The sequence below is a fragment of the Trematomus bernacchii genome, unplaced genomic scaffold (assembly GCF_902827165.1).
Source record: "Trematomus bernacchii unplaced genomic scaffold, fTreBer1.1, whole genome shotgun sequence".
Lineage (NCBI taxonomy): Eukaryota > Metazoa > Chordata > Actinopteri > Perciformes > Nototheniidae > Trematomus > Trematomus bernacchii.
This window is the reverse complement of record NW_022987564.1, coordinates 22,740,455-22,767,482: the sequence shown is the minus strand read 5'-3', so window position 1 is coordinate 22,767,482 and position 27,028 is coordinate 22,740,455. Positions and strand designations below refer to the sequence as shown.

At 40.9% G+C, this 27,028-nt stretch overlaps 2 protein-coding genes across 2 annotated transcripts in view; both read left to right on the top strand.

Annotated features, from left to right (window-relative positions):
• Positions 1 to 7,146, top strand: part of gtf2h4 (general transcription factor IIH, polypeptide 4) — an 11,047-nt gene extending 3,901 nt beyond the window's left edge. Inside the window, 8 exon segments of the mRNA XM_034125288.1 lie at positions 814 to 882; positions 965 to 1,048; positions 1,875 to 2,022; positions 3,021 to 3,151; positions 3,260 to 3,307; positions 3,677 to 3,755; positions 4,517 to 4,578; positions 6,406 to 7,146. Of these exon segments, the coding sequence (XP_033981179.1) occupies positions 814 to 882; positions 965 to 1,048; positions 1,875 to 2,022; positions 3,021 to 3,151; positions 3,260 to 3,307; positions 3,677 to 3,755; positions 4,517 to 4,578; positions 6,406 to 6,516 (732 nt within the window). The 3' untranslated portion in view covers positions 6,517 to 7,146.
• Positions 7,147 to 7,719: 573 nt separating this feature from the next.
• Positions 7,720 to 26,824, top strand: sh3bp5lb (SH3-binding domain protein 5-like, b). The gene is given in 7 exon segments (XM_034124346.1): positions 7,720 to 8,102; positions 8,399 to 8,461; positions 8,571 to 8,699; positions 11,345 to 11,506; positions 17,021 to 17,194; positions 24,780 to 25,253; positions 25,255 to 26,824. Coding segments are annotated over 7 exon segments (1,329 nt in total). The 5' UTR covers positions 7,720 to 7,862; the 3' UTR covers positions 25,342 to 26,824.
• The last annotated feature ends 204 nt before the right edge of the window (positions 26,825 to 27,028 follow it).

The window sequence follows — 27,028 nt, the reverse complement described above, 5'->3', positions numbered from 1 at the left end:
ATTTATCTCAACCTCCCCACAATAACCAAAATCTGACTCGGTGTGAGATGTCTTTTTTAGCTGTTCTGTCGTAATTTCTTGCGATCTTCTTCATGCAGTCAGTCAAAATGAATGAATGGATGGGCGTTTCTTTGACTATTTATAAGCAAATATGGGCGTTACGTGAAGCCCGCAAAAGCTGCGCCGCATTTCGAGTCGATTGTGATTTATAAAGGGAAACAGGCGTAGGAAGTGCCGTACGCACTTCCCTCGCCGGTACGCAATGTTTTGTGAATCGGAACATTTCTGTACCTATTTTTTTGCTTTGTCCTACGTAAGCAACCTTCCCACGTGAATCCTACGCAAGGCGTTATAAATGAGGACCCAGGGGGGCACAGGTTCAAACCCCACTGCAGTCAGCATGTCGTTGTGTCCCTGAGACACTTCACCCCAAAGTGCTCCTGTGGGGATTGCCCACAGTATTGAGTATGTAAGTCGCTTTGGATAAAAGCGTCTAACAAGTAACATGTCATGTAATGTAAAGATAGAGATAAAGAGATATTTTACAAAGTAAGTTATCAGAATAAAATTATTAAAGAAAATAAAGGAAAATATGTCCTTTAAGTCAAATATCTGCAGGAAGGGTCAGGCTTCAGTGACCGTAGTTTAACAGTATTCAGGTCAAAAGAAGTATGACTGTGAAAATGTACATTATGTTGAATTATGATTTGAGATATACCAGTACTTCCAATCTCTGCTATTGTTGGTTGTTCAGGGTTTATTTGTCCATGCTGGTTATGATCTGCCTCTGTGTGACCCTGTGGTGTGTTGCAGTCCCGAGGGATGGAGCTGGTGGAGATCCTGTCCTTCTTGTTCCAGCTCAGCTTCTCCACTCTGGGCAGAGTGAGTGTTTGATGCTGACAGTTTTAATAGTCCTGCTCACTGTGTGCTTCCTGTCACTGACGGTGTGTTTCCTGTGTCTCAGGATTACTCGGTGGAGGGCATGAGCGACTCGCTGCTCACCTTCCTGCAGCACCTGAGGGAGTTCGGACTGGTGTTCCAGAGGAAGGTGAGGGAGCATCCACTACCACTGTGTCAGACCCCCCCCCCCAGTCACATCTCATCTCACTCATCCTCATGAGGAGGCGGTATCAACCTAATGACTTGCATTGAAAACTAGAAAATTAATCAAAAAAGATACTCTACATTAAAATGAATAAGCAGTGGAAAATTGGGTTTTGTTACAGATAGAATATACTGTATATAAAATATTTATAAAAACATAAGAAGTTGTCGGATTGGGCATAATTAATTAACTGCATTTCAGACTGAACATGGTCAAATATGAAAGATAAGAAAGATTGTTTTCTGGTAGATGATGGCGTATTATACAGTATATAGCAATATCAGCTGACTATGGCAAATGAAAAGTGCCATGGGATAAATATACAGTAATACAACTAGAACACATGTATATACATTTAAAGGCGGAATCCAAGGGGTTGGGCATCATATTTCCACATAGTTAGGAGGCTTGCAGTAAATGTAAGATCTGATCGCTGTGTTCAACAGATAGCTGAATCAGGCCTAATTAGTAATAAGGTTTACTATCGGTGGTCGGGCATGGATTCTTAGCTTGGGAAACGAATCATAGGTCAGCTTTCGATTACTTGATAAAGGAATGAGTAGTGAGCACGAATAATTAGTTATCGGTTTCACCATTTCACTAATGTTTTGGATTTATCCATTTGCAATGAATATGCTCTCAAAATGCAATCATTTGCCAAGATAATGTCATATGTGTATGAAACTGAGAAAATGAGTCATGCTTAGTGTATAGTCCTACGGTGTCAGTTTAGTGTACGATACGTCATTCTTCTGTGTGTGGTTATCAGAGGAAGTCGCGGCGGTACTACCCCACCAGACTGGCCATCACTCTGGCTGCAGGGGTCACCTCCACCTCCTCCACCCTGGCCACGCCTGGGACCGGAGACGCAGGCTTCATCGTCGTAGAAACCAATTACCGTCTCTACGCATACACAGGTATGTCTGATCACTGGAAGATGTTTGTGATGCCTGTTAACACAAACAACTACATCTACACAAGGTTCCTGTTCATATGAAATCACTCCTAAGAAGGCTGAGAGGTTCATATATATTAATACTAGAAGCCGCTGGATGTAGTTCTACATAACTACAAAAAACAGGTGAACCGCACCACAGTTAGATTATTAAAACCAGTGACTACAAAACTATCAAGATATACAACGTATACATTTTTGAAAGAAGGATCAACTGTTGCATTCTTATTGAGTATGAGATCATCAGATGAACATCACTCTGATATGTGTGTTTGAGGGTCCGAAGTCAGCACATGGTTAGCTTAGCATAAAGCTAATGCGGGGGACACTGCTATGCAGTGTCAGATTTAAATACTTCCCTTAGTACACTGTTATGTTGTACACTGTGAACACTCGCGCCTGTGTTTGACTTTCAACTGTGAAGTGTTCAGTTTCCTCACAGGAAGTGACGATTGACGCTGTGAGCTAGCTAGCTAGTTAGAAAGGTTTAACATTTGCACTACCAAATCATTAAAAAAAGTCTGCTCAATTTACCAAATAATATGACACAGCCTTATTTGAACACCAGTAATGTATTTTTTGAAAATATTGAAAAAACTCACTTATGTAACCTTTATTAGTTTGGTGCTGTGTTCACAATCACACCATGTTAACAATCGCAGCTGTTAGAGCCACTTGCATTGCGTAGCCAATATGGCTATTGAGAGTGCAAAGTAACTTTTGAGCGTTTTAGTGCACCGGGTGATCAAAGTGCATTTGGCCATACTTCACATTGGGACGCCCTTAGGCAAATGTACGTACAGACATATATAGAGACACAACAATAGCCTTGTATTGCCCAATGTTCAAAACCACCCATACCAACACATGTAAAGTGTACCAGCATGTATTCCCTGCTCTCAGTGAGTTTGATCAGAACGCAGAGCAGTGTGCAGACTAACAGATCTGTGACTGTTACAGACTCAGAGCTGCAGATCGCTCTGGTGGCTCTCTTCAGCGAGATGCTCTATCGCTTCCCCAACGTCGTGGTTGCCCAGGTAACAAGGGAGTCAGTGCAGCAAGCCATCGCCAACGGCATCACAGCACAACAGGTACTCACATACTGCACACAATGGTCTACTACAGATGGGGGGGTCAGGTAATCAAGGGGGGATCTTGACTGGGATTGCAGATTTATGTGAAGTCTTTTTTCTCTTCAGATTATCCACTTCCTACGGACCAGAGCGCACCCTGTCATGCTCAAACAGGTACATGCATCCAATCTGCTCTCCTCACACTTCTTTCTAATAATTATAACATTAAGTGGTTGGCCTTTAATTAATTAATTTAATTCATGAGTTTATTTAACAGTGACGCATTTATAAACATTGCTGTAAATGCGCCAAGAGGCTTTTTAAAAAATCTGTAGTCCTTAGACAGATGTTGCAAAGTCACCATAAAAGCAAGTTAATCCTCAGAAACAAGCCAAACTATATTACCATACAGGAAATGCTAATATAACCAAACTAAAATTAAACATGCAGATTACGAAACTGGACACAGGTTAAAGCAGTACAGAAGTGCAATACAATTGATTGTGGCTTGGCTCAGTGTGTTCACCCCCCCCTGTGCTGCAGACCCCGGTGCTGCCCCCCACCATCACAGATCAGATCAGACTGTGGGAGCTGGAGAGAGACCGCCTGACGTTCACAGAGGGTGAGTTCACCATTTCCTTACCATCTTCCTTACACATTATCCTGCACAATTATGGCTGAAATGATTATAAAGATTTCGATGAAAAAGAGCCTTGCCTTCACCTCAATGTTGTGCTACCACCCTTGTAACGTAAAAATGAAGGCTGCACCGTGTTAGACAAAAACCTGGCAATGTTACTCTTTTGGCAGTATGTATTGCAGTATGAAAGAATCACAGGAATTATTCAAATGTTTGGATTACGTGTCGCTGAGTCGAGATGACGGCTCTCCAAAAAGTCATAATATATCAATCGCTGTTAGTTAAGAGAGCGCTTGATTTGATATGCAGCACGTATTTTCAACCCAATTTTGAACAGCGTAGGAATAGGTGCCGCGGCTGCCCAGCCCGATTTAACCCCTTTGAATCAGGCTTTACAATGTGTACTATTGGCAGGTTAGTGACCATGCTTTTATGAGTGGATGGCCTTTAGTTGTACATGTTGTTAAGGGCCTAACATTATTTGGCTTTGATTTGAGAGTTGACTCTTTTTGCAGCTTCAGTGACATTGTCAAACGTTCCTTTGTCCTGTAGAAAAGGTCTATATTTGATAAATGGGGTTCAACAGAAGTGCATGTGAGCTGTGTAGAGCTGATTGATTTCTCCTGCTGACTGACGTCTACAGAGTGGAGCTGTCACTGAGCTGTGGTACACAGTATAGAGATGATGAGTATCGACGTTGTGCTGACCTTTAACCTCTTTCCTCCCCTGTGTCTCTCCTTCAGGAGTGCTCTACAACCAGTTCCTCTCGCAGGTGGACTTCGAGGTGCTGCGGGACAGAGCTCAGGTTAGATACGCTCTCATATCTGACACTGAATAGCACAATATTGATTTAATAATCAGTTTAGATTTAGTGACATTATTTTCTGTCCTTTTCTGTCCTGCTCTCAGTGATAACTTCTACTGTACACCTTGTTAATACTATAGACCACTAATATATAGTGTGTGGGAGAGACACCCCCTTTGGAGAAAACACAGGGGCACACAAACATATAGAACACACTACAGGAAAGAGAAAACCCAAAAGCATAATAGGCTGCTTTAAAGAAAACAAATCCTTACTTGTAGGTCTTAGTTTTGGACAACAGCGATAACACTGTACATCAGTGACTAATTGCTGTGGCATGAATGTGGCATCATCACTAAAAATAAATCGATAGGGCAAAAAAGATGAGTATTCAGACGTTCAGAAAGCTTTTCATATTTCATTAAGATTGTTTATTGATGAAGGCAAACTCCATCAGCTGGCACCGCTGCCACAGTCTCATCTGAGAGCAACATCACTGTTCACTGTGTTTAGCCTGTTGGTTGTGGAGTAACACATTAAATGTGATGAGATAAGGTAATCAGGATGTTTTTAAAAAAGGTAACTGTATTCCATTACAGTTACATAACAAAAGATGTAATCAGATTACTGTTACATTTCTAAAAATGGAGATTACTAGCAGGATTACAATGTTAGTAAAAATAGAGTCTGTTGTAAAGGATCAGATGTTATTTCTTCTCTGTAGTACCTTTGCATTACATTTGATATTGGAAGTCATCAAATGACTTTTATATTTGAATGCTCATATTAGGTTACTGATTACATTATCTTACAGGTAACTAGTAATTGTAACAGAATACATTTGTAAAGTAACCCTCCCGACCCTACACTGAAAAAAGTGAAACATTGACTTTGATAAATGTTATCAGATTTCACATAACTGTGTTAGGTTAGTTGAAAGCAATAATATTAAAGGGGACCTATCATGCAAAATGCACTTTTGTACGTCTTTTATACATGAATATGTGTCCCCGGTGTTCCAGGGAACTCACCAAGTGTCAGAAAACACAACCCTCTCTATTTTCCTCCATACCCAAATCTCTAAAAAAGGGGCTGCAACGGATCTGATAAAAACTGATCCAGATTTGAACACTGTCCTGACGTCAGGACGGTGGCGCTACGGCTATTGGGCCAACTCCACCAATCAGGAGGAGACAACCACGACATTGCCGTTCGAAAGCGCTGGAGACGCTGTAGTACATATGCCAGGCCTCTAGATGGTGCTGTTCTCACAGAATCAACCCTTGCAAAAACAGAGCTATAAATTGTCAAATTGAGCGAAATGAGGCATGGCTAAAATGCATGATCTGTTTGGTATTTTGAAAAAAAAAAAGTATAAATATGCCTTATATAGGTATGGTCCGACACTATATTATTCAAATATAGCATGATAGGTCCACTTTAAGTTTAAATTAACTAATATTATTGCTTTCAACTAACCTAAAAGTTATTTGTTATGTTGTGATGTTATTATTTGTACAGCAACTCTTTATCAACCTTTCTGGTATCAGAAATCTTTCCACATGTGAATTTGTTGACTTCAAATGTCAATATAGCAATTCTAAAGGGTCATCAGGTGTGCACTTTCAACAAAGTCAAGAAGCTTACGTCAGTCACTGCTAGCCAAAGGCCTTCAACTTCAACAATAGCTCCAATACCTCCATCTCCTTACCCCTTCAACCCACTCAACATTTATTGACACAACCATGAACTCCTTCAGTCGTTACCTGTTGGATGAGTTGTGTATGTGCTGATGCTGTTGGTGTTAATGCTGCTGTTCCTCTGCAGGGCCTGGGTTGCCTGGTGTGGCAGGACGTGGCTCACAGGGTGCTGGTGGTGAGTCCACAGGGACACAGCGAGGTGAAGAGGTTCTGGAAAAGACAGAAGTCCACCACGTAGCAGCAGGAAGTGAAACCGTGATGATGTCTGGAATCGCAGTTGTTTATTTCTGGCACTGTTGGAGGAAAGTGGAGATTATGTACTTATTTTGTATGTTTCATAAAATGTTGACTTCCATGTAGTGTGGATTAAAATCCTCCGCTCATTTCCTTATTGAGAACTCATTTGCAGATAACCCAAGTTAAAATACTACCTTATATCCTTTGCAAAAATCAATGTATCAATATGAATGATATATTCTGCCCATTTGATTTAACGAGTAACAAGTGGAGTCTTTGACCTCTATGGAACATATTTAGTCATTTGTATTTTGCTTTTTCTTCAATTATACAGTTATATAAAATATGATTTTCTTTACAATATTTTTAAGCATTCTGGTTTTATAATAATGAAACACTACACTAGCACTTTGACACATGGCATCCCAAAGACAGCAGAAGTAGAGTTTCAGACAAATAATTGAATTTGACCTTTACTCAGGAGCACGTTTCAGAAGAAAATCAGGAATTTGATATTTCAGTTGTGATTTATTTTATTTTAAGCTGTCACACATGTAGTTATGAGTTAACAGGTACACATAAATAGATACTGCCACACTGAAATGTTAATAATAAAAATATTGGGACCGCCGGCTGGCTTTGTGAAGTATGTCACTGCAACTACTGAGTGAATAGTATGGCAGTTGTGAGTTTGGATGATCTTTAAGAATGACATTTTATTGATTTGCAAATATAGCAATGCTTAAACAATACCACATAAACAAAATGGTTATCTTTGAAACTTGGCTTGAAACTTACATTATCATCTTGTGGTAAAGTAGTTGCAAGCACGAAATTATTTATTTTTTATTTTATTTAAAAATATTGGGATTATTAAGTATTGTGAATCATGTGGTACAGCCCTTTAAATGTCAACAGTCATGGTCAGTATTGGGGGGGGGGGCAATCAGTTCAGGGACCCCCTGGCAACAGACTAAATTGTATTTGACATCTACGAAATAAGTTAGTAGGCTACAATGTAGCCGCTACATAAAAACAGCCACACATAAAAACAGCCACACATGAAAACAAAAATATCAAATTGTGTAAGGGGGTAAACGGAATAAGAGCACCCAAGAAGATAATTGCGGGGTGTCACTGTTAGTCTCACGAGCTCCTATACCAGCCAGGCTACGTGTTTGCTAGCATTAGCATGTAAGGGTTTTAATATATCAAGATCAGCGTGACATTTGAATGCTAAAAGTATTCATAGTTTTTAAATGGCATGTTTCCAGTGGCTTAACCGCTAACACCGTGTTGAGCCAGGAGGCTAACGCTATTTAAACGGCAGCCGGACACAGGCCGCAAATGGAGCCAGGGACGTCGCGTGAAATCCCGAACGGCTCGGGGTTCCCTGAACCGACCGGTCCTCGGGAGGAGACCCCGGGGGAAGAGGCGAGAGGCGGCATGTTGAGGCGGAGCGGAGCGGAGGCAGAGCCTGCGGAGGAGATGGAAGCGGACTGTGAGAACGAACCGGAGCACCAGAGAAACACCGGAGGGGAGGAAGAAGCCGGCAAACATGAGGAGGAATTGGACCCGAGAATTCAGGCATGTTGCACAGTGATCATTTTTACCGACATAGCTATTAGAGATAGGCTACTGTCGTTTTTTTTCACAGAATAGCTAGTTTTATATCAATAACCTTCTGCATATTAACTAAGCGAAGCGTAATAAACATGGGCACACACTGCACCAGCCTGCTCCTCTCACAGGCTGGTACCCAGGATGGGCAGCCTCTCTGTGCCCTCACTGAACTCCTAATCATTGCTTTGTTTACATCTGTCCAGCTTCTCTGTACTGTTTTTATATATGTTTTTAATATTAATTTCCCCTTTTGGTTCCAGGATGAGCTGGAGCAACTTAACCAAGCCAGTGATGAGATCAACAAGCTGGAGCTGCAGCTGGATGTGAGGAAGTTGTTTGTGTAGTGTTTGTTTATTGACTGTTTATTGTAGTGCTGTATTTACAACCTGAATGTGACATGTGGTGTGTTGTCTGTGTGTGTGTTCCCTGCAGGAGGCCAGGTCCAGCTACAGGAGGATCCTCACTGATTCTGCCAGGAGGCTCAATGCTCAGGGCTCCCAGCTCGGTGCCTGCATCGAGAAAGCACGGCCCTACTATGAAGCCCGCAGACTGGCCAAAGAGGTGTGTTTGGTAGCTGCATGTGCCCATACTGTATTCAAATGCCATCTACACATTTCTGCTCTGAACCCTGAGGACACTCAGTCTGTTTCTTGCAGACTGCACAGTCGCATGGGGACTTTGTTTTTCAACTAACCTTGCAATAGACAAGAAGGACACTTGTAACATTGGTAGCTGTACACAACACATGTAGTACAAGTTGAAACCTCAAATTGCTATGCATACAGAAAAAAGAAACAGACATGACAAAAAATATACTGAATTATCTTTTTTATAGTAACACCTATACACAAACTCAAAAAATCTAATACATTTTGAAATCTAATAAACCTAAATCAAGTTCTAAATTAAATACTAGTCCTAACTCAGCACATATTATCCCTTTTCTTCACATTTCCTTTTGAAACTACCAAAACAGCAATGAGTCATCACAGTCGCTGTCCAGGGTGCTGATCTCAATGTAGAGGTACTGTATGTGCACTAGAACCTAAACACAGCATGTGGTTATGGATTGAATGACAGGAAGATTCCAAAACCTAAATTAATATAATTTGAAAAGTACACGTGCACAAGGACCAATTTCTATAAACACATAATTTGTTACATTGATTAATCAGAGTTGGAAATACTGTTTATACGGTGTGATAAAGGGGCCATATTATGTTTTTTCATATAATACATTAATACAAAATAGAATATGATATATATATATATATAAGATATATAAGATGTGAGACCTGGTGTATCTGCTCATTCCGATTCCCTCAGACTGTGGCAGGCAGAGACAAACTGTCCTGCAACAATGCAGCTCTCTTTATATTCCCCCAGAAGTATTTTTAGTTTTTCATTTTCATTTTTAAATGTATTTATCCTCTTCCGTATGAAATATCATTAATATATGAGACTTTTTCTCCGCAAAGTTAGCATGTTGTCTTAACATTACATAGTCACTGGACAATGGTAATGCATATGAAGATAATTGGTTTCTTTGTCAGTAAGCGTGGCTGACAGTGAATGAGTCGTCTGTAATGGAATATAATCGACTCCCTGAAGTGGCTGTTCATGTTGTGACAAGTCATTTGAAACTGTAATTAAACTATTGTAAATTGCGAGTAAAACTTCTAATTGAAAGCAATAATTGGATGGCTGCCTGCATTTCTCTCACAATTTCCACTTACACCACAATGTATTTGAGAAGCCTATCATTCCAGACTCTGTATCCCTCCTCCACAGTGATGCAGTCATTCATCTTTCAGCAGCGACCTTACTTTCTTTTGGTTTCCATCCATCCAGCAGACCTTCCCGTGTGGTTAGAGTAACCTTGACTTTAACAACTTCCCTTAAGCTAACACTGACGCTCCTTCCTGCAGGCCTCGCTCACTGAGGTGCATGTGTGGAATGAATTATCTTGAATAACAATGCACCTCATTGACATGGAGGTGTAAGCACAGTGGTGTGAAGTCACTAAGTACATTTACTCAAGTACCGTACTTAAGTACAATTTCGACTTGTAATTTACTTGAGTATTTCAATGTTTTGCTACTTTGTAATTTTACCCCACTAGAATTTAGTGATTACTATTGTACCTTTACTCCACTACATGTATTTAATCCCTTTAGTTACTTTACAGATGTGGATGAATGATGTGAAATATAATCAAGTGTTAAATCAGACTTTAGTTCCACCTGGAGTAAATCCACAAGCTACCCTGCAGTATACAAAGTCATTCAAACTAGCTGCACCTTTACCAGCTTTGAGAACACTTTCATGATCAATCATTATAAAACATATCATATATATTATTCTGAAATGGACCAATCTGCACAATGACTACTTTTACAGTTGGTACTTTACTTTTAAATAGTCCATCAATTGTACAATTGTTATAGTAGCTTGGGATGTCAGCCTGAGGATTAAAGAACCAGCTCCACTCTGTTTGCTGCCTTTAAATAAATGCACCCTTTATATAAAAGCAGTATATATTATGATCGGTTAGAATGGGAGGGTTACTCAAATATATTCTGTCACAATTACTACAGCTACCTGGAAAAAAAGTGTAATCAGTATTTTAATACAAATATAATAAAAAGTAAGGTAACAGGATTACTTTATGCTACTTTCGGATTACATCCATTAAATACAAGAGAAAATAAATATCAATAAGATGTGTTTTACTAATGTGTATTATGTCAGACAACAAAACAATGTGACCGTAGGAAAGAAGAAACCATGATATTTAGGATCAGAAAATATCTTATTGATATGAAAAGCTACCTGTCACTCAGCAGATTCAGGCAGCAGCCCATACACCAACACTGAAACACATGAGCACATACTACAGTTTCAAAAAGCAGAAATAAAATCGGAGCTGACACTTAAAGTATTATCCTACAGAACAGTACAGCTTCCAGAGAAGAGAGAACATCTGATCCTTTACAACAAACACTAGATGCTCTTTTTAGTTTGTTACTAACACTGTAATGCTGATGGTAATCCCCAATTTCTAGATATGTTACAGTTATCTGGTTTTTCCATGTAACTGTAAGGGAACACAGTAACCTTTTTTGTACCCTGATGAGGTGATCCAGTTCCATGTAATCTTTGACCCCCCCAGCCTAGTGTTTATCTGCTGCTGTGCCCCCCCCCAGGCTCAGCAGGAGACGCAGAAAGCCGCTCTGAGGTATGAGCGGGCCGTGTCCATGCACACTGCAGCCAGAGAGATGGTGTATGTGGCGGAGCAGGGTCTGCAGGCGGACAGGAACACGCTGGACCCCACCTGGCAGGAGATGCTGAACCACGCCACCGCTAAGGTACACCCCCCCCCCCACCTCTCCCACACTCTGGAGTGTTCATGTGTTCTATGAGAACACTAAAAAGAGGGCTGTGAGAAAGATCTACAGATTGACTTTAAAAGAGAATCAGAAACCCTTTGTGTCCTCCAGCAAGTACATTCACTGCAAAGATACAGAGCAGATCAAAGACACATTGAAAAAGAGTAGACTTGCATATAAAACAAAAAGGCAAGCACACGTAATAAGAATATAATACATAATTCATAAATATGATAAGTAAAAAAGTAGTAATTTAATTAAATGAAATACAAGTAATTAAATATAATAACAAGAAATTAAATATAATAAGTAGTCATTTAAAATAGTGAAAGTAAATGTACTTTAAAGGTCCCATGTCATGGCCATTTCTACTGATCATAATTCCATTGTTGAGGTATACTAAAATAGATTTATATTGTGCAATTTTCCAAAATCTCATTGGTTTCTCATACAGCATCTCTGTATAGTATGTGTATTCACTCTCTGTCCTAAATGGCTTGTTGAACAAAATTGAAAAAGAAAATCTCCAACGAGGCGTTCTGGGGCAGCATAGACAGGTCTTTTCTGTGTTAGAGTTTTACTCGCTACAGGGTGTACTTTGAGGGTTTGTGACTCTGCAGACCGTGCAGAAAAAGCTACATAACACACAAGGGGACGGGTAATAACCAGAAAAGCATGACATGGGACCTTTAAGGCACACTGCAAACAATAACAGCTTGTTCATTTAATACAGTACTGTACAACCCTCTGAATATGTCCACATTTCTACACAAAGCTACCTCTTTTAATTTCTGCACAGCTTTGCATTTGTATACAAATAGTGCAAATATATACATATTTTTTTCAGATAATTTTTGTCAAATTAAACTCAATGTAAATATTTGTCTATGTTTTAATGTTGTACATTCTGGTGATTTATTTCTATTGTTGTTTTAATATATTTACTCTGGAGAGCACACACTGAGAGGCAGAGAGGGAGTGTGTGTGTGTGTGTCTGTGTGAGAGGAGAAGACTGACATCCTCTCATATAGAGGATATAGCTTCTGTATGATCTGATCAGTGTGGAGGAGTCAGGCCAGCTCTGCAGCCCAGAGAGGTGCAGCTGGAGCTCACAGAGAGGTGCAGCTGGAGCTCACAGAGAGCAGGACCTGAAGACCTGAGGTCCTGATATACATTGAGATATCATGTTATCTTTTTTAAAATAGATTTCTTTGTGGATGCAAAAAGTGTTTGCAAAACAAAAAAATATTTACAGCAAACACAACTTAAAGGTGGGGTAGGTAATTTTGGAGAAACCAGCTCGAGTGCGCTAGAATTTGAAAGTACGCAGCCAAAAACAATCTGCCACTTCCTTCAGACTTCCTTACAGAGCCCCTCCTCCAACACACACGAACGCGCACATGACCAATGAGGGCACGAGATAAGTTTGTGCACAGATGGAAGGCTGACAGGCAGGTAGGCCATCCAGTTATTTTAGCCGGGCCGGCTAAAATGATTGGTCGTGCTTTTTACAGTGCTACGGCTTCCACAGATGATGCTTTTTTCGGCTCGCTCTCAGCGGAACAACAGTCTTATAATGGCGTCGGTACAGCCGTATATTTTATACGCTAACTAACCGAACTGTACCTACAACTGTTGTTATAGAAGAGTAAGTTATTTTTACCTGTAATAAACTACTACTGTTTGATGAGAAATCAAATCATGGTTTGCTATATATGAATGATATGTTATAGGAGCAAATAATTCAGGGAAGAAAGGATAGGCCTACTAAGTATTTCCATCAAACTTTATTTTTAGAAATGTACAAAATGAACATGCGTAAATATACATATATACACTGTATATCATCCATTCCTCCCCTTATAGGCGTTTTCGGCATCTTGCCTATCGCAGCTTTGTAAGCGGCTGCCGGGGCTTTTTAGGACGAGGCATCAGAGTGGGTCATCCCGTGTGTGTGTTGTCCGCCAGATACGCCAGGAGTTTCCTGATCTGGCTGGACGAAATCAAATGCAAATCACAAAATATTAGAGAAACTTAGTTTTAGATTCATTAGTAGTAGTTGTGGTAGGAGTGTGTATCTATCTAATCTATCTATCTAATCAACACAGTTAGCTTGCCAGCTAATATGCTAACCTACATTTGCTAGTTGTTCAGTGTAATATGCCAATCTACTATGAACAACAGCTAGTCTAGGCCAGCGCCATATAGATAGATCTCTCTATATGGCGCTGGTCTAGGCTAGCAAGAACATGTTTACAATTGCAATCTTATACGGGTAGTCTGCTACGTTCGGTCATTCATTGTAGCTGGCATGAAAACAATGTTTTCCCTAGCATGTCTAGCTCTAGGTAGCCTAGTGGTTTAGCTATGTAGCATACACGCTATGAACGGTAGCTTGGTAGCATACACGCCAGGAACGCCAACTATAATGTACTGACCGTACGGTAAATCACCCGGAGTATACTGTCTATGAGTATTTCGTGTGTGAATGCAGACATTCTCCTGCTATGAGATACATGTGTGTAAGGCCATCTGCTGATATTAGAGTTGATATATGAAAACGCTAGCAACTTAGTTAGCACAGTTAGCACTGTGTCAATGGCTTAGCAGTCCGACACACGTTTACACATTTAAACAGTCGTGGTAGATACCTTGTTTGGGAGACATTCCTAACGAAATGAAGTGCCAATCACAAAATATTATTGAAACTTAGTCGTTTTATGTTCGTCAGCTTGCCAGCTGGATTACAATGCTAACCTACGTTTGCTAGTTGTTCAGTGTAATATGCTATAGGCTACTATACTATACTATACTATGAACAACAGATAGTGGTTCATATTAGGCTATCAAGAACATGTTTACAATTGCAATCTTATACGGGTAGTCTGCTACATTCATTGTAACTGGCATAACAACAATGTTTTCCCGAGCAAACTCATGTCGAGCTCCGTTGTTTAGCTCGGTAGCATACACGCTAGGAACGCCAGCTATAATGTAATTACGTTTCGCGACTGACTGTACGGTAAATCACCCGGAGTATACTGTCTATGAGTATTTCGTGTGTGAATGCAGACATTCTCCTGCTATGAGATACATGTATGTAAGGCCATCTGCTGATATTAGAGTTGATATATGGAAACGCTAGCAGTCCGACACACGTTTACACATTTAAACAGTCGTGGTAGATACCTTGTTTGATAAATACACAAATAACAATGCAAACTTACAGGTTGTGTACCCGAATCTTCCCCTGCTCCAAACTGTCCAAACAAACTAGGAATAGCATCGTCCTTCAGTTTCAAATGCTGTGCATATCTGGCCTCAAACTGGGCAATGTTTTGGAAGCTTTCGTCTGTGAAATGCCGCGCACACAGTAACGTTCTTCGAACCTCTGAAGGAACAGTGTTAAACAGAAATTTCAACCACTGACTTCGTCGTGGTTCTTCTGTCGGTAGGACAAACAGCTCAGATTTCTCCTCACATTTCAGGAAACAGGTCCTTGGCATTGGCATGACTGGATCGATTGTGAACTGAACCAGAGCTTCCAACAGTAAATGTTAGGCTGGCAGAGGGTGCGGCCAGCGCCGCTGGGTGTGGCCATAGCTCTTCCGGATTGGTCCATTTCGTTCCGGGTACGGCATGACATCATGCCGTATCCCAAACTAAATGGAAGACTCAAATGGGCAGTGACGTATCTCCAACGAGGCGTTTTGGGGAGGTATTTTCTGTGTTAAAGTTTTACTCGCGACAGGTACTTTGTGTACTTTGAGGGTTTTGACTCTGCACACCGTTTACATGCATAAAAACCTTCATAACACACAAGGGGACGGGTAATAACCGGAAAAGCATGACATGGGCCCTTTAAGCAGAATAGCCTTATAAGCATGACTTATATGGCTTCAATAATTAACACTTAGAACACAAACCCCTCTTTATTTAAAAAGAAGGAAACTGATGCAATTTCATTAAATGTACTGTGAGTCTCATTCACGAGTCCAGACATCCCTGATGAAGGAACCCAATGTCTGAACGAGGGATAGTGGAAATGTTTCACTAAAGATGGGGACATTTCTGGGGCACCAACCGCCTGTGTACGTGCCAGTGTCACAGTGGGTAAATACTAGACTAATAAAAAACATTACTATAATAGCTTAAATATTAATTAAAATGCTATCAGTACATTGGAATTCAATATAATTGTGTCACTTAACAGAAGCTACATGTTGACACTAAAGGTGAAAATCATTCTGCATCCTGATAGCCCTCACTTTGACAGTCAAATGTGTTACATTGTTACCTAAAGTAAGTTTAGTAATACAGTGTGCAAAGTGACCCCACTAATGTTTTAAACCAGACAGTGTATTTTTGGAGCCCACGCATGACTAAAAGCCAGACAGCGTATATATATGGACCCCTCCTGTAACTCTGTACCTGACAAGACCCCATGAAACGGTTTATAGTTCGGTCAGTGACCTCTACTTTCTCTGATTGATAATTTGAAGTGAAATCTTTGTATGAGTCCACTTCAGGATTCTGCCTGATTTTTTACAGTGCTGTACAATCTTCAGAAAGGGTGGATCCCAAAAGGGATGGTCTGGTCAGGTACCCCCATAATGCAATAAAGACAAGCATGTGTGTGTGTGTAAAATGTATATTAGGATGTTTTATATTATGTTCTTACTATTTTATTGTTTTTATATGAAAAGGATAACTCTTTGAAAAAATACGATGAAGTTGAATTTATATCTTACGTATGTGTGTCTTTTTATGATGATGATGTGGATCTTTCAGATCAAATTCACTATGGTATCTTACACATGGTATTGTAAATGTATCATGTAGGGTTGGATTCACAGTAGTCTGGTTCCAGTCTTGCCCTGCCTTGGTCTTGGTCTTGACTTGGTCTCGACCTCTTAAAGTCTTGGTCTTGACTTGGTCTCGACCTCTTTAAAGTCATGATCTTGTCTTGGTCTTGCTACTCTCCGGTCTTGGTAATGTCTTGGTCTCGGATAAGGTCGTCTCGACTACAAGACTGTCTCTAGGTTAACTTAAATACTGTCCACATGAGCTTTAGTCTGCAGTCTGACCGGCTGATATGATTTGATACTCTTCGTAGCTCCTCATAGCAGGGGTCTTCGACACCACAAGACACTACAGATTATGAAAAATGCCCTCATATGAGATTTTGGGCCATTTTGATATGTCATCCTCACAGCCACTAACAGAGGATTGATGCTGTGAAACCATCCGATCACCGCAGTGTAGCTGTAAATGATCTTGAATAAAATGAATTGTTTACAATGCTGCTAGCGCTAAACCGGAAGGACCAACACTGTGTTTGAACCGGAAGTGGGGAAAGGGGCGGGGCTACAGAATGTAATGTGGGGTTTGTGTCATCCCGCCGTGTTCCTGCTCTCAGTCATCAGAATACCTTTAATCGCCCCACAGAGGGGAAATTTACATAAATATCATATCATATCTCCTGTTCCTCAGGTGAACGAGGCGGAGGAGGAGCGGCTCCGCAGCGAGCGGGAGCACCAGCGCGTCACGCAGCTCTGCCAGGACGCCGAGGCCCGGGTCCAGACACTGCAGAAAGCCCTGAAGAAGGTCATCGTCAAATCCAAGCCTTACTTTGAACTCAAGGCTCAGTTCAACCACATTCTGGAGGTGTGTAGCAGCCATGAGCATTTATCATTTGTTACAACATCACACTCACACCATGTGTTCATACGGTAAGCCAGCAGCTGATCATGTTCCTTTCTGACCATGAATCAGTTGGGACTGCACATGACTCAGCAGCTTTTTTGCTGATGTACTTTACCTGTGGCTAGTTCTAGCTGCAGAGTCTGCAAAATGTGTCACAGAGGATATCATTATCTTAACATGCACACATTTGTGGATCTGAGGCATTAGAAACTGCTGGTGAAAGCATTCAACCTTCACTGACTTTCATTTTAATTCTGAAAATCTAACATTTTGCCCGCAGCTTTGCAGATACTTCCAGTTGCTTCCAGTTTCCAATAAAACTTTGTGAGAGTCAAGTTGAGAGATTGGAACCAAAATATGGGCTAGATAGGAAACACAGAGCAGATTGTGGAGAGCTTTGAGGGTTACCTGCTGATGTTTATCTGTTTTTCATATATAGTTCTATCTTACCAGTTGTTAAGGCCTGTGGCATCCTCAGCTGTTCAATTTGCTGACACAGCGGGTATTTGTAAGCTGTTGTTTCCTATCACCAACCCAGAATTTCTCAATAAGAGAGAAAGAGTGGAAATGCTTCCAGTCCCTTTGAAGTGTTTCTTATATTGTGTTGTTCGGGGTTCCCGCGGGGTCTTACAAAGTCTTACATTTGATAATCTGAATTTAAAGCCTTAAAAAGGTCTTAAAGGTGGGGTAGGTAAGTTTGAGAAACCGGCTCGAGATACACTTTTTGTTATATTCCATGGAATGCTCTTAACATCCCGATAGCAATGAATATCTTAAGTGCTTTGACAAAAAATCCATAAAAAAATGTCATCTGTGGAAGCTGTAGTACTGTAAAAAGTACGACCAATCATTTTAGCCGGCCCGGCTAAAATAACTGGATGGCCTACCTGCCTGTCAGCCTTCCATCTGTGCACAAACTTATCTCGTGCCCTCATTGGTCATGTGCGCGTTCGTGTGTGTTGGAGGAGGGGCTCTATAAGGAAGTGGCAGATTTTCTCCGGTTGTGTATTCTCAAATTCTACGCACTCGAGCTGGTTTCTCCGAAATTACCTACCCCACCTTTAAGTTACAATAACAATCATAATTTGTGGATTAATTTCATTATGGTATTTGAGTTTGTTTCAGATTAACTTTTGTATTTGATGTTGCAATTACATTTCTCCAAGAGAGACAAAAATCACTAAAAGATCTGGTGGATATCTGACCAGTATTTATATATATCCTAAATGTTCTTTGGGTTTTATCCACAAATGCAACACAAATAAGAACTGTAAGTTATTATTTAATAATCAAACCATTATTATTGTAATGTAAGTATATTTCACACATTTTAATGTTGTTATAGAGTATGATCTCATTATTCGTTAATGAACCTCATATTTGTGACAAGACGTGCGTGAGCGGAACTCTCCTCTATTTAGGGTAAACGTTAAACTTTTAATACAAAAGTTGCCGACTTCTCATCCACGATCACGTCACTTCCGCCGCCTAAAACCCAGGAGGTATACGATCTAGCACACACACACACACACACACACACACACACACACACACACACACACACACACACACACACTTTTTGTCTAACACGCTAACACAGTTCTGTGTACTGTTATGCTGTTATGTTCAGTCATCGTTCTTATGTTGAACATGAATACATTTCATGTACGTATTTCTTCTTTCATAGCAATTTTTCATACTTTCTTGCCGTGAAATAGGTCTTAAATTCTATTCAAAGTGGTCTTAAAAAGTCTTAAATTTGAGTTGGTGAAACCTGCAGGAACCCTGGTTGTTGTTGTTGCAATCAGTGGTTTTCTACAGAGGGATGAGATAAATGCATCAAACGAAATATTATATTTTAGTAAAAACACTAAAACAAAAGACCTATACATACACTGAAGGTGATTTCCACAAGACGGTGACCTAAAAACCCCGGGTCAGTTTGTTACTCTTCCAATGTTAATTTGTCAAAGGTTACATTTCAATCACCTTTTAATATCACAATTCCAAAGGGAAACCTACGGTGGCGGACAGGTGCAAAACGCGCTACAACGGCCCAAAACATTTACATTAAGAGAAACGCGCGGCAACTTCAGCAACAAAGCAAATATAAAAACACAAATGTGCCAAAACACATGAAAATGGAGAAACATCTTCAACAACTTGACACATGCAGCATTGAGAAAAAACATCTTCACCAACACATTAAGAAAACAGTTACCAACAACTTCAAAAAGTGTTAACTAAATTGAAAGGTTAAATCGCTGCAAAGACAAAACGCTGAAAGAAGCTCAAAATGGAAACCAGGGGACACTAAAAAGTGACGCACACAGCTGGGACGGAGCGCTTGGTGACGTTCAGGGTTATGAAGCTGAACAACTGTCTCTGTTGCAGAGTTAGTCTGTCTCTTAACTGTGTGTTTACCAGTATATGTAAAATTACTAGGTTAGCTAGCTAGCTTACAGCAAATCTGCAATAATACCAGAAGGAGTCATGTGATCACATTGTTAAAAAACAGAGACAGTTGTCCAAATGTATAATCCTGATGGTCACCAAGTTCTCCGGTCTTTTATTTGCAGCGTTTGGTTTTTACACTGCTTTTAGTAACTGATGCGCATGATTCCTCAAGTTGGTGAATGTTTTCTAAATGCTGCATGTGTTGTCAAGTCGGTGACATTTGTGTTTTTATATTTGCATCGTTTCTGAAGCTGCAGTGCGTTTTTACCAATGGAATTGTTTTGGGCCGTCGTAGCGAGTTTGCACCTGTTGGCCTCTGTAGGGCGGTGGTGGCGAAGTCCATAGGGACTTGGCTTGGCAACTGGAAGGTCACAAGTTCAAGTCCCGGCAAGACCAAGTGCAACCGAGGTGTCCCTGAGCAAGACACTGCTCCCCGGGCGCCGTTCATAATTAAAAAAATTGTATTTAACCAGATAAAAAAGCATTGAGATAAAATCTCATTTACAATGCTGAACTGGCCAAGAAGGCAGCAACATTACACATTACACATAACACAAACATATAAAATACAGAGAACATAACTAAGGAAACAAAAGACGAAAAAGCAGTCACTACATTGTGCACATTAGGACAGTAAGAAAGGTACACTACTTATTACTGCAAGAGCAGCTGGTGGTGAGGACTTCAGACAACTTCAATTTAAAACATGCTATAGAGACAAGTGCCCTCAGTTTAAGGCGTGATTGAAGGTCATTCCAAGACCAAGGATCCATAATAAGAAAGACTCCTTTTTCCAGCCTCAGTCCGTACAGCAGGTACCTGGAACCGTATCCAGGCACTGGATCTGAGGTTGTAAGAGTCACACACTGGGGCAAATCTGACACATATGTAGAGTGGAAGCTTACCTAAAATGGCTTTATACATTAATAAAAGCCAATGCTGCATCCTACGCATAGTAAGTGAGGACCATCCAGTTAGGCTATACAGTGTGCAATGATGAGTCCTATAGGGTGCATTTGATATATAACGCAGTGCAGCATGGTAAAGTGGGTCAAGTTTGGCCAAAACAGTGGGACAGGCAAATCTATAAATGGTATCACCGTAGTCCAGCTGGGACAGGAATTAGCCAGAGACCAACCTTTTACGGGATGAAATTGAAAAACAACGTTTAAGTCTGTAAAGGAAGCCAAGAGTGAATTTCAATTTCTTTATTAGAACTTCAATATGGTGTTTCAAGTTCAGATTACTGTCCAACCAAAAGCCCAGATATTTGTAGGTTTCAACAAACTCAACAGAATCGCCATCAAGGGTGTCAATGGAGAGGCAAGAGGAGGACGCTGACTTGGGAGCAAAAAGCATTGCTTTGGTTTTCTTACTGTTCAATAGCAGTTTGGAATCAAGAAGCGCATGCTGCAGCGTGATAAAATCAGATTTTAAATTGGAAATGGCCATATCCAGAGAAGGAGCACATGAATATACAATAGTGTCATCAGCATACATATGATACTCGATGGAACACTCTGCCCCTCCATGTGAGGTCGGCCCAGACCCTAGGGGTTTTTAAATCTAAACTAAAAACACACTTCTTCTCTCTGGCTTTCTAGTTAGAGCGGAGCACGACTCCTGACTTTTGTGTGTTTTATTTTTATTTTGTTTTTAAGATATATCTGTTGTAATTTATTGTCGTTTACTGTGTTTGTAGTAATTGTGTTTTTATTACATGTACAGCACTTTGGCTCGACCAAAAATCGCTTTTAAATGTGCTATATAAATAAAACCTGATTTGATTTGATTTGATATGATAGGTAGAAAATTGCATCTGATTACAAATATTGTTTACATATAATAAAAAGAGCAAGGGCTCCAAAATAGAGCCCTGTGGAACTCCCTTCTCCAAGGTGACAGGGTCAGAGACAGTACTACCCAACCTGACGCATTGAGTACGGTCGGTTAGATAACTCTGAAACCAGCAAATGGCATTATGACCGAAACGAGACACCAACATAACATTAGACATAATGTGGTGATCTACAGTGTCAAATGCTTTGGCTAGGTCAATAAACAATGCAACACAAACCGATTTCTTATCCAAAGCAGCCTTAATATCGTCTAAGACTTTCAGACTGGCAGTCACAGTACTGTGCTTTGATCTGAATCCAGATTGCATAGGGTTAAGGATGTTGTGTGAATTTCAAAAAGTTTTAGCTGAGTAGAAACAAGGGACTCAAGAATCTTTGATAACACAGAAAGATTTGAGATAGGACGATAGTTATTCAACTCCGTGGGATCACCAGCTTTCAAGAGGGGCGATACCAGAGCTTGCTTCCACACAGCTGGCAGTGTGTGAGTGGACAGGGAGAGATTAAAAAGATCAGTTACTGGTTGTACTTTAATCTGAGCTGCAATTTTTAAAAAGAACGGATCGAGGCCGTCAGGCCCGGCAGACTTTTTAGGATCAATCGAGTGCAAACCCTGTAAGACTTCAGAGACCGAGAAATAAGCTAAATCAAAAACAGGGGAGTTCATCTCTTGACTATGGCTGTGAGTACGACCATTTAGAGAGTCATGACTTTGCTCATCAAAAATGTGACCAGCCTTTTTGAACTGAGCATTAAAGGCATTAGACATACCATCTGAATCTGAAATAAAAGAATCACTGACCTTCAGTTTTTGTGGGAAACTAGAAACCTTCTTGTTCTGAAGTGATTTAATTGTTTTCCAGAACTTAGAATGGTCATTAAAACAATCAGTGGTTAAGCTCAGATAGTAATCAGCTTTAGCTTTTTTAATAAGGGCTGAACATTTATTTCTGAGGACACGAAAAAGAAGCCAGTCATCACTAGTGTTAGACTTTCTAGCTAAGGACCATTGCTTATTGCGATCATGAATGAGATCAGATAGTTCTCTAGTAAACCATGGAGTGTTCCTATTCTTAACTCTGAATTTTCTAAGGGGGGCATGTCTATTAATAATCGATAAAAAGTGATCAATTGCGGCCCTCACCCTCTGGAATGCACTTCCTGCCGAGATCTGGAACGCTGCCTCACTGGACATCTTCAAATCCTCACTGAAAGCGCACCTGTTCACCGTGGCCTTCGGACCCTAGTCCTTTCCTGGTCCCCTGGCTTCCTTTATTTTTTTTGTTTTGTTCGCTCCTCATTGTCTGTTTTGTTTTGTCTGTCCACCATGTACAGTGACCTTGGGTCCCGTGAAAGGCGCTTTATAAATTCCATTTATTATTATTATTATTATAATAAAAATTGGACGGCAACATCGACAGATGGAATTAACGCTGTGAAGTGCCATTTAACCTCCGCCAGATCGTGTAGGAAAGCCTGCTCAGAGAAGTGTTTGAAGCAGCGCCTGAGCACAATAAGGCCCTTGGCTTTGGGCAACTTAGTGCTCCTAACGCAAGCGATAGTGCAATGGTCACTGATATCATTAGGAAAAACACCAACAGACACATACTTATGAGCTGCATTTGTTAGAATGACATCTATAAGGGTATCGTTATTGGGTTTGGCAGGGTTTATTCTAGTGGGACTATCAATAAGCTGAGTTAAGTTCAAAGAATCACAAACCTGCTTAAACTGTGAAGATTTATCACTTAACCAGTCCCAATTTAAATCACCCAATAAAATGATTTCAGAAGAAAACTTAGACAACAATTCAGTAAGGCTAGTAGTTGCATCCATGATGGCCGATGGAGGCCTATAACAGCCAATAACAGTGAGAGGAGCATTTGCTATAGTTATTTGGACTGCTCGCAACTCAAATTGCCTTGGAATTGAAATTGAGTGAAGGACAGAGCACTGTAGTTTCTCAGCAGTGTATATTGCAACACCACCAGCTCTGCCCTTACGATCAGCTCTGAATACATTATATCCATCAATCTGAATAACAGTGTCAGTGAGCGAGGGTTTTAACCAGGTTTCAGAAACTACAACAATATCAGGCTTAGCAACTAAAAACCAGGTCTTGAAAACATCTAATTTGGGCACTAGGCTTCTAGCATTAACATGCAGAAAACCCAATCCTTGCCTACAGCTAAACTCATTCGGAGTTGGCAAATGATGCAAGGAAGCAGAGAAACACTCAGGACCAGGGTTAATGTTAACGTTACCAGAGAGTAATAGCAGTAACAATATTAACAGTCTGGAAGATGATTTTTTCACATGTGCTCTGGACGCGTCACTCCTCAGAGGGGTGGGGCTGCTCCGATCCTTCGATATTAGCGAGTCCAGAGTCAAAAGGGCATACGGGAGAGCGCATTTCGTGCCATGAAACGTCAGCTTTTGGTAAAAACTATCCGATGGAGTCAGCGCTCCAGAGGTTCCACCATCCGAATGTCCGAAGTGAACAGAGGCATCGCTGGGAGGCAATCCGTCAGTTTTGCCGACATGCGGGCTGACAATTAATCCCAGGAAAAAAGCGAACATAAGGGTAGCCTTAGGCAACATTGAGCTGCAACACACCCAATTCAGGATCCGCAGCTCAGGTCGACCAGCAGCTCAGGTCGACCAGCAGCTCAGGTCGATCAGCCCCCGACAGCACGGCAGGACAGACAGCAATCCAGAGTCCGAAAGAGCGACAGCTCAGGCAGAGAGCAAACAATCCAGTCACAGCGAGGCACCAGCACAAAACGACGCAAAACAGCCCAAACACTTTTAAAAGCTTTTAAAACGTTTTAAAAGCGCAGCAGACCAATTTAAAAACAGGTCTAAAAAGCTAAATAAAAATTATAAAATGTCAGTATGCACAAGAGGTAGTCAATGCCAAAAAAACAAACGAGAATGAGACAAACACTAACAGAGACAGAGACAGAAACAAATCAACGTGCTGCCATCTTGGTGCTTGCCCACTGCTCCTAACACTAGGATGGGTCAAATGCAGAGAAACCATTTTGTTACATAGTACCTGTACTGTAATGACAATAAAAGTAAAAACCCATGTTAAAGAAAATATAACACACAGCAGAGTATTTTTCCATACTTGAGAGCGTGCCTGGAGTCAGACTTTAAATACAAGTAAAATTGAGAATAGAGAAGTGTGACTGTGTCTTGCTAACTTGCTGTTCACCTTTTTTCAGGAACACAAGGCCAGAGTAGTAGAGCTGGAGCAGCGCGTGGCGAAAGTGAAGTCCCGTTACTCTGTGGCCCTGCGGAACCTGGAGCAGATCAGCGAGCAGATCCACGCTCAGAGGGGCCGGCCGGCGGGGTGCGGGGGCCGCAGCTCTCCTGTGGGGGCCGAGGCCGAGGTCAGGGCCGTGGGGGGAATGGAGAGCACCTGGGCAGACGGAGAGAAAACCCGTCTGTGGGTGGAGAGGCACCGAGAGAGTGGCTGGGGCCAGAGGGAGCGGCAGGGGGGGGGGCGCCCACCCTCAGAATGCATGTCCGTCATCAGCCTGCAGACCATCGCCTCGGACCTGGAGAAGTGTGACTCTGTGGAGCACCTGGGGGACATGAGCGACGCCGGGAGCGTGCCGGGGGGGGAGTGGGAGCGAGACAGGAAGCGGAATGAGGAGCCGGTCAGCGGGGGGGCAGAGACAGGAGGGGCAGAGACAGGGGGGGCCACAGCAGGAGAAGGAGGCCGTGGGCAAAGTGAAGCAGGACAGCCTCATCAAGCAGCACAGCAGGAGCATCAGTGTATGATGAGAGGAGGGGGCATCATGACGAGCTCATAGTGAGGATCAGAGAGGACATTAGAGGGGGTAGACAGCACCCATACATCTCTACCCCCCCCCACCCCCCCACCCTCACACTGATCCAGTCTGTTGCTCCTCATACAGAAATGTGAACAAAAGTGCATGAAACAAACAGCAGGCTGAGGACAACTACTAATCGTTGTAGAAACACTGAGAACACATGCTTAATACATGCGTTTGGTCCCTACAGTGCATTTCAAAAAGGCTGCTCTATGTTTCAGCTGGTTTTTACTTTAGGGATGGATAAATGTGCCTCTTGTTTGAACGGTAAATCCAGTGTGTCATAACTAGATGTTTTGTTGTAGCTTTGGTCATCATTTCTATCAGTTTAAATAGGCTTTGTTTCCTTTGTCTGCTCGTGTTTCTTAATCTGTCTCGGCAATCAAATTCAGGAGTAATGTTGATCAAAACGATATCAAAAACAGAAGGAATACAATAAGTTACTATAAAGCACCATCTGGATAACCCTACAAATGGAATACAAACATAAAGCCTTATCTTCTATTAATAGATAAGTATTTGTATTTAAAATAATATGGCCAAATACGACATTTGCATTGCCTTATTGAGCAGCCTCAGCTGTATATATTGACTAGATATTTACTGATGAGGTCATAAACACGTGCAGTATGTTGGGAGTATTGTCGGGCTTCACAGATATTAATAAGTGATTATTTTTAACAGATTAATAATACTGACTGGTTTTAATTTGGCCTTAAAATATAGTTTTTTTGTTGGTCATATTGATCTGGTTTGGTCCGAGCAAACTGCTTAAATATTTTCCTTTACGATGTAACTGACACACTTTCCATTTGTGAAGCTTGTTGCAAGATATTTGCATGAAACATCTATAAATCAATGTACTGTTACACTAGGACCTGTAGTTTCAGCTGCATTGGAAGTGTGTGTCAATCTGTTAATACAAAACTATGTAGATAATGAACACACAACCATTCTTAGTGACAGGGGATTATACACTAATGGAAACATAGTTAGAATTATAAAATACTGTTTCTGTCATCTTCAATTCTTCACTCTGGAACTTTGAAATAGCTATTTCCTTTTTGAGATTCCAATTCTATCACTTCATTATAAGAGTGATACAACTTTCTAACATCAATTTCTTCCAGTTACCATGGACCTGGAGGCCTTACCTCTCAGAGTATTCTATGTATTCTAGGTATCTACGATACTAGGTGTTGCACAGATAGCCATATCCTAGGTTGTGTCTATGGAAATAGCAAATGATAAGTTGGTGATTTATTTTATTGAAAGTGCCTATGAGTCCTTATATGGTTCAAACATGCCAAACATGATTTAGCTAATAATTAATCCTAGAGTTGGATGATGACGAGTTATTCGTTTAGTGAAACTAGTTAACAGATGAATTCAACTGTAGTGGTCTGTAAATATTTTATTAAAAGTTGTATGTAAATTCAGGCTGTAACGGCATGATTATTGTGTATTCATTGTCTTCAGGTTAGTCACATGTTTTTTCAGGAAATGTGATATTTCTGTACTTCCCTCACGTGACTCCCCCTAAAACCAAAGGTTGTTTTTTTACTTGTATATGGATTAAATACATATTACACATGTTTGATAACGATGCAGACCTCAAGTCATCTAAGCCTATT